At 46.8% G+C, this 8,136-nt stretch overlaps 1 protein-coding gene across 1 annotated transcript; it reads left to right on the top strand.

The window, feature by feature from the left end:
- Positions 1 to 4,299: 4,299 nt before the first annotated feature.
- Positions 4,300 to 8,129, top strand: LOC115917043 (fibroin heavy chain-like; the record flags this gene model as incomplete). Its single annotated transcript, XM_030970779.1, has 3 exons — positions 4,300 to 4,313; positions 5,243 to 7,171; positions 7,946 to 8,129. Coding segments are annotated over exons 1-3 (2,127 nt in total), but the record flags the coding sequence as incomplete, so codon positions are not given.
- Between the last annotated feature and the right edge of the window lie 7 nt (positions 8,130 to 8,136).

Here is an 8,136-nt window from a genome sequence, read left to right as displayed (position 1 = left end):
GGGGGAAAGAAGAATTAATGAATGCCGGGAAATGAAAGAATGAAGGAATTAAATGGAAAGAATGGGAATAAAACCCAATGAATTCAGGGAGCGGATTCAAATCCAGGCAATGAATCCAAACATCGAGAGAAAGGAAAGACACGTGGAAAAATTGAAAAAAAATGTTTTGATAATTTCAGTTTAATTTAATCAAAAATTAAAATAATTTACTTTTAAAAATTCAAGGGAAATCGATAGGAAATTAAATAATTCAAAATAAAATTTTATTGATTGAAAATAATTTTTAGAAATTTATAGATTTTTAATAATTGATAATATAAATGTATGAATGTATATTAATTGGAATAAATGGAATGAAGTGATATATTTTTATTAATTAATGAAGAAATTAATTTTTATTTATAAAATGTATCATTTTATATTCATTCAAATTTTATTTATAAAATATATCATTTTATATTCATTGAAATAAAAATTAAAAAAAAATTGCATATTTTTATTTATTGAAAAATATTTATAAGTTTAATAAATTTATAATATCTGTAATGAATAAAATTAATTTTTATATTTTTAATAATGAAAATTACAAAATTTTAATTAATAAAACGTATAAATTCATATTAATTCAAATTAATGCTATAAATTTATTTGTTTTAGGCAATTAAAAAATTTTGCAGATTTTTGTTTTAAAACTTTATGGCTTTTATTATTTGGGATTAAGAAAAGAAATTTATAGATTTTTATGAATTGAGAAAATTTATAAATTTTAATTGATAAAAAGAAATTTACCATACCTGAAGTTAATATAATACATTTATAGGTTTTTCTTAATTTAAAAATTTATACTTTTTAAATTATAGACTTATGTTAATTAAGATTAATCATAATTTTAAAATTTATATTAATTAAATATAAGTTTATATTACATTAAATTAAATTAGCGACACGGAACAAATCCAACTTAATCGCAATAAAACTGCAATTAACTCCAATTAAACAAACCAAACGCCAAAATATCAGTAAAACAGCGATAAAACCCCAAATAAATTAATTATAATTAAAAAATTAAATTAAAATAAACCCAAAACCGCAGTTTCCCGCCTCCCCTTCATCCGCGGGCGCTGATTGGTCGAGAGAAAAGGGCGGTGACCAATCAGCGCCGTGCGCGGGAAGAGCGCCCTTGGGGGGTAAATCTGCCTAGCGACGGCTTCTGATTGGTCCGGAGGAGACGGCGGGAGCCAATCAGAGGCAGGAAGCCCGAGACGCTGCCGCGGATTTCCTGAGGGAGCCCCCAAATCCTCCCGAAATCGCCCCAAAATCCCTTTTGGGACCCCCCAAATCCCCTCGGAACTCACAAATTCGCCCCAAAATATCTTCCGGGACCCCCAAAATACCCTCAGGTACCCCCAAATTTGCCCTAATTCCCCTCAGAGCCCCGAAATCCCTTCCAGGTCCCCAAAATCCCCTCAGGGACCCCAAATCGCCGCAAAATCCCCTCAAAGACCTCAAATCTCCCCAAAAATCCCTTCCAGGACCACAAAATCCCCTCCGAACCCCAAAATTCGTCCCCAAATCCCCTCAGAGACGCCAAATCCTTTCAGAATCCCCCAAATCTGCCCCAAATTCCCTCAGAGGCCCAAAAATTCCCCAAGAGGCCCCAAATCGGCACAAAATTACCTCAGAATCCCCAAATTTGGCCCAAAATCCCCTCAGAAACCCCAAAATCTCTTCCAGGACCCCAAAATCCCCTCAGAACCCCCAAATTCGCTCCAAAATCCCCTCAGAGTCCTCAAAATCACATCCAGGGCCCCAAATTACCCTCGGAGTTCCAAAATCGCCCCAAAAATTCCATCAGACACCCGAAATCGCTCCAAAATCCCCCAAATCCCTTCCAGGGCCCCGAAATCCCCTTCAGGACCCCTCAAAAATCCCAAAATTGCCCCAAATTCTCCCGGGGCTTTCAAAAATCCACGAATGCTCTTCCCAAAATCCCCCCCCAAAAAGCCCCAAATCCACCCAAAATCTCCCCCCACAAATCCTCCCCAAAAAAATCCATCAAAAAAACCCTAAATCCCCTCAAAATCCCCCAAAATCCCCCCAAAATCTCCGCCCCAAATCCCCCAAAAAATCCATCCAAAAAACCCCCTAAATCCTCTCAAAATCCCCCAAAATCCCCCCCCAAATCCACCCGGGACCCCCAAAATCTCCCCAAATCCCCTCAAACCCCCCCCCCCTCAAAAATCCTAAAATTCCCCCAGAAACCCCAAAATTTTCCCCCCAAAAAAAAATCCCAAAATCTCCCTCAAAATCCCAAAATTCCTCCCAAAAATTCCCCAAAATCCCCGAAATCCCCCAAAAAACAAATCCCCCAAATTCCCTCCAAAATGCCCCAAAAATCTCACAAATCCCCTCAAAATACCCCCTCAAAAATCCCAAAATCCCCCAAAATCCCAAAATCCCCCTAAAATCCCAAAATCCCCCCCAAAAATTCCCCAAAAATCCCCGAAATCCCCCAAAAACCAAAATCCCCCCAAATGCCCCAAAAATCTCACAGATCCCCTCAAAATCCCCCCTCAAAAATCCCAAAATCTCCCCAGAAACCCCAAAATTCCCCCCTAAAAAAATCCCCAAATCCCTCCCAAAATCCCCCCCAAAATTCCCCAAAAATCCCCGAAATCCCCAAAAACCAAATTCCCCCGAAATGCCCCAAAAAATCCCACAAATCTCCCCAAAATTTCCCCGGAACCCCCCAAAAATTCCCTAAAAATCCCAAAATGCCCCAAAATCCCCTCAGGCCGCCCCTCCCCCGGCGGTGACGTCACCGCCTGTCGCCACAGAACCCCCCCCCCCCCCCTCGTGACGTCATTTCCCGACCCCTCCCCCCCCGGCCATGGCTGAACCCGGAGGTGCGGAACGGACCCGAAACCGCGCGGATTCACCCCAAAATTAGCGCGGGAAAAAAACGGGGTTTGGCGGGAAAAACTGAGGGGGTTTGGCGGGAAAAAATGAGGGGGTTTGGCGGGAAAAAAAATGGGGGTTTGGCGGGAAAAAAATGAGGGGTTTGGCGGGAAAAAAATGGGGGTTTTGGGGGGCGAAAATTGAATTTTTTTGGGGAAAAAATCGGAATTTTGGGGCGGGAAAATGGGGTTTTTTTTCCGGGGGTTTTTGGGGGGAAAAATGGGATTTTGGGGGGGGTTATTTTATTTTAGTTTGTTTTATTTTGTTTTATTTTATTTTACTTTATTTTATTTTATTTTATTTTATTTTTTCAGTTATTCATTTTAAACGTGATTTTTAGGGGAAAAAAAAGGGATTTTGGGGGGGAAAAAATCCGAAATTTTGGGGGGAAACAAAAAAGGATTTTGGGGGGATTTTATTTTATTTTATTTTATTTTATTTTATTTTATTTTATTTTATTTTATTTTATTTTATTTTATTTTATCTATTCAGTTATTTATTTTAAAGGGGATTTTTAGGGGAAAAAAGGAGATTTTGGGGGGATTTTAAGGAATTTTGGGGGTAAAACCCCCGGATATGGGGGGGAATGTTTAAGGGGATTTTGGTGAAAAAAGGGGGATTTTGGGAAAAGCGGGAATTTGGGGAGAAAAAGGGGAGATTTTGGGGGGAAAAAGAGGAATTTTGGGGGGGAATGGGGATTTTTGGGGAAATTTGGGGGAAAAAATGACGTTTTTTGGGAGGGGGGAAATGGGTGGAAAAATCAGAATTTTGGGGGGAAAAAATGAAATTTTGGGGGGGTTTGGGGGAGGAAAAAATGGGGATTTTGAGGGGAAAATGGGGGATTTTGGGACAATGCAAGGATTTGGGGGGCAAAAAATCGGAATTTTTGGGAGAAAAATTGGAATTTTGGGGGGAAAAAGGGGGATTTTGGGCAAAAAAAAAAAAAGGGGATTTTAGGGAAAAAAACCCGGGATTTTGGGAGGGGTTAAGGGGGTTTGGGGGAAAAAATGCTGAATTTTTGGGGGGATTTTAGGGAATTTTGGGGGGGAAAAAACCCAGGATTTTGGGGTGGAAAATCTTGAGATTTTTTGGGGAAAAAAATGGAGATTTTGGGTCAGGGGAAATGGGGGATTTTGGGGACAATTTGGAATTTTTTGGGGGGATTTTTGGAGTTTTTTGGGCAATAATTTGGGGTGGTTTTTGGGAATAATTTAATTTTCCGGGGATGAATGTGATTTTGGGGTGGGTTTGTCATTTTTTGGGTGGGAATTTTGATGAATTTTTGGGAGATATGCGTAAATTTTGGGGGAAAAAGTGGCAATTTTGGGGTGAAAGGCGCCAATGCCGCTTATGGGGTGAATAATGACGGTTTTGGGGTGAAAAACGACAAATTTGGACAAATGATGGCAATTGTGGGGTGAATAATGGCAACTTTGGACAAATGACAATTTTGGGCTAAAACCCCAAATTTTGGAATAAAAGCACGAAATTTTGGGTTAAAACCCCCAAATTTTGGCCCAAACGCCCCAAATTTTGGGCTGAAACCCCCGAATTTCGGCCCAAAACCACCAAATTTTTGGGCTAAGACCCCCAAATTTTGGGCTAAAATCATCAAATTTGGGGCTAAACCCCCCAAATTTTGGGATAAAACCCCCAATTTTTGGCCCAAACCCCCCAAATTTTGGGCTGAAAACCCCGAATTTTGGGCCAAAACCACCAAATTTTGGGCTAAACCCCCCAAATTTTGGACTAAAACCCCCCAATTTTTGGGCTAAACCCCCCCGAATTTTGGACTAAACCATGAAATTTTGGGCTAAAATCATCGAATTTTGGGCTAAGACCCCCAAATTTTGGGGCTAAAACCCCGTGAATTTTGGGCCAAAACCACCCAAATTTTTGGACTAAAACCACCAAATTTTGGGCTAAACCCCCCAAATTTTGGGCTGAAACCACCGAATTTTGGACTAAACCATGAAATTTTGGGCTAAAATCATCAAATTTGGGGCTAAACCCCCCAAATTTTGGGCCAAAACCCCCAAATTTTGGGCTGAAACCCCCAAATTTTGGCCCAAAACCCCCAAATTTTTGGGCTAAACCCCCCATATTTTGGGTTAAAACCCCCAAATTTTGGGCTAAACCCCCCAAATTTTGCACTAAAACCCCCCAATTTTTGGGCTAAAACCCCCCGAATTTCCTCCCCCACTAATCTCTTTCTCTCTCTCTCTCCCCTCCCCCAGCCCCCGCCGCCCCCTCGCCCAGCCCCTCCCCCAGCCCCTCTCGGCAGCTGCCCCCCCGGCCCGCCCCCGGAGCTGCGGCTGATCCTGGAGGAGCTGCGGCAGCTGCAGCACCGGCAGCTCCTGCAGCTGCAGCTGACGCAGGAGATCTGCCGCCAGCTCCTGCTGCTGGGCGCGCTCCCGCCCGAAACGGCCCGCCGGGGCGCCCGCCGCCCGCCCCGCCCACGCGCCTGCGCGCCCCTGCCCCACGTTCCCCCTTGGCAAACGCCGGTTGGCGTCCACAAAGGGTCACGGGGCCAACGTGGACTTCGGCGGTTTTTCCACGCTGGTGGGGTCCGCGGTGCGTCTGGGCGTCAACGTTGGGGTCTTCGGCGCCGTTGGGGTCAACATTGGGTTCGTCGTCCACAAAGAGGTCAACGGGGTCAACGTTGGACTCGGCGTTGGGTTCTTCGTCATTGTTGGGGTCAACGTTGGGTTCGGCGTGGCATTGGGGTCGACGTTGGGGTCGTCGTCAACGTTGGGGTCAACGTTGGGTTCTTCGTCTACAAAGAAGTCAACGGGGCCAACGTTGGACTCAGCGTTGGGATCATCGGCGCCGTTGACGTCAACGTTGGGTTGTTCGTCAACGTTGGGGTCTTTGTCAACGTTGGGTTGTTCGTCATCGTTGGGGTCAACGTTGGGTTCTTCGTCTTCAAAGAGGTCAGTGGGGTCAACGTTGGACTCGGCGTTGGGTTCTTCGTCGCTGGGGTCAACGTTGGGTTCTTCATCATCGTTGGGGTCAACGTTGGGTTCTTCGGCATCGCTGGGGTCAACGTTGGGTTCGTCGGCATCGTTGGGGTCAACGTTGGGTTCGTCGGCGTCGTTGGGGCCGGTGTTGGGTTCAGCGCCACCAATGAAGTCAACGTTGGACTCGGCGTTGGGTTCGTCGGCGCCATTGGGGTCAACATTGGGTTCTACATCCTCAAAGAGGTCAATGGGGTCAACATTGGGCGCTTCGCCTTCAACGAGGCCAACATTGTGTTTTCGTCATCGTCGGGCCCACCGTTGGATTCGACGCCATCAATGAAGTCAACGTTGGGGTCAACGTTGGGTTCTTCGTCTTCATTGGGCCCGATCGTGGGGTCTTCGCCATCGGTGGGGTCAACGTTGGGTTCTTCATCTTCAGTGAGGTCAACGGGGCGACGCGTTGGGCCCAAGGTTGGGTTCTTCGTTGTTGACGGGGTCAACGGGGCCAACATTGGGTTCTTCATCCTCAACGGGGCCAACGTTGGGTTCTCCATCGTCAATGAAGTCAACGGCGCCAACATCGGCGTCAGTGTTGGGTTCTTTGTCTTCAATGAGGTCAACGGGGTCAACGTTGGAGTCAACGTTGGTTTCGTCGCCATCAATGGGGCCGACGTTGGGTCCGACATTGGGTTCTTCTTCAAGGTTGGGCCCAAAGTTGGGTCCTCCATCAACGTTGGGTTCCTCTTCAACGTTGACCGCACCGTTGGGTTCAACGTTGGGTTCTTCGTCAATGTTGGGTTCCTCTTCAACGTTGACGACACCGTTGGGTTCCTCGTTGGGTTCTTCATCAACGTTGGGCCCAACATTGAGTTCAACGCCATCGTTGGGCCCAACATTGGGTTCTTCATCAATGTTGGGTTCTCCTTCAACATTGACCACACCATTGGGTTCAACGTTGGGTTCTTCATCAACGTTGGGTTCCTCTTCAACGTTGACCACACCATTGGGTTCAACGTTGGGTTCTTCATCAATGTTGGGTTCCTCTTCAACGTTGGGCCCAAAGTTGGGTCCTCCATCAACGTTGGGTTCCTCTTCAACGTTGACCACACCATTGGGTTCCTCGTTGGTTTCTCCATCGCCGTCGGGTTCCTCTCCGCCGGGGGCCGCCGCGGGCGCCGTCTCCAGCGGGCGGCGCCGTTCGTGGCCACGCCCCCCGGGCGCACCCGCGGCGCCGGCGAGGCCACGCCCCCCGGGTGAGGGCAGGGGGCGGGGCTTGGGGGGTCTGAGGGGGATTTGGGGGGGAATTTTTGGGGATTTTGGATTTTTGGGGGGAAATTTTGGGAGGATTTGGGATTTTTGGGGAATTTGGGGGGAATTTGGGATTTTGGGGGAATTTTCAGGAAATTTTCAGGGATTTTGGATTTTTGGGGGACATTTTGGGAGGATTTAGGATTTTTGGGGGAATTTGGGCGTTCTGAGGGGGATTTGGGGATTTTTGAAGGGATTTTGGGGGGATTTGGGATTTTTTGGAGGAATTTTTGGGGGGGGGATCTCAGGAGGAATTTTGGGAAATCCTGAGAGGGAATTTTGGGTGGATTTGGGAATTTTTGGGGGAATTTTGGGGGGATTTAGGGGGTTCTGAGGTGGATTTGGGGATTTCTGGGGGGAATTTGGGGTGGATTTGGGGGATTTGGGATTTTTGAAGGCATTTTGGGGTTTTTTTTGGGGGGGATCCCAGGAGGATTTTTGGGAAACATTGAGAGGGTATTTTTGGGTGGAATTGGGAATTTTTGGGGGGGATTTTGGGTGGATTTGGGGGATTTGGGGTTTTTGGAGGGATTTTGGGGGAATTGGGAATTTTTGGGGGGAATTTTGGGGGGATTTGTGGGTTCTGAGGGGGATTTTGGGAATTTTTGGGGGGATTTGGGATTTTTGGAGAGAATTTTGGGTGGATTTGGGGTTTTGGGGGGCATTTTGGGGATTTTGGGGTCATTCGGGGTCATTGGGTCGCTCTTCTCCCCCCGCAGGTCCCCCCGGAAGTGGCCACGCCCCCTCCAGCTTCAGCCACGCCCACTCCACCCAACCCCGCCCCTCAAGACCGCCAACCGAGCTCCGCCCACTCCCCAAGCCACGCCCCCTTCCCCAAGCGCCGCCTCCTGTGCCACGAGGAGGAGGCCACGCCCCCCGCGGCAGGCCACGCCCCCTCAGCGCGTGGCCC

The sequence above is a fragment of the Camarhynchus parvulus genome, unplaced genomic scaffold (assembly GCF_901933205.1).
Source record: "Camarhynchus parvulus unplaced genomic scaffold, STF_HiC, whole genome shotgun sequence".
Lineage (NCBI taxonomy): Eukaryota > Metazoa > Chordata > Aves > Passeriformes > Thraupidae > Camarhynchus > Camarhynchus parvulus.
The sequence above is the reverse complement of the archived record's forward strand: the minus strand, read 5'-3'. Positions and strand labels throughout refer to the sequence as shown.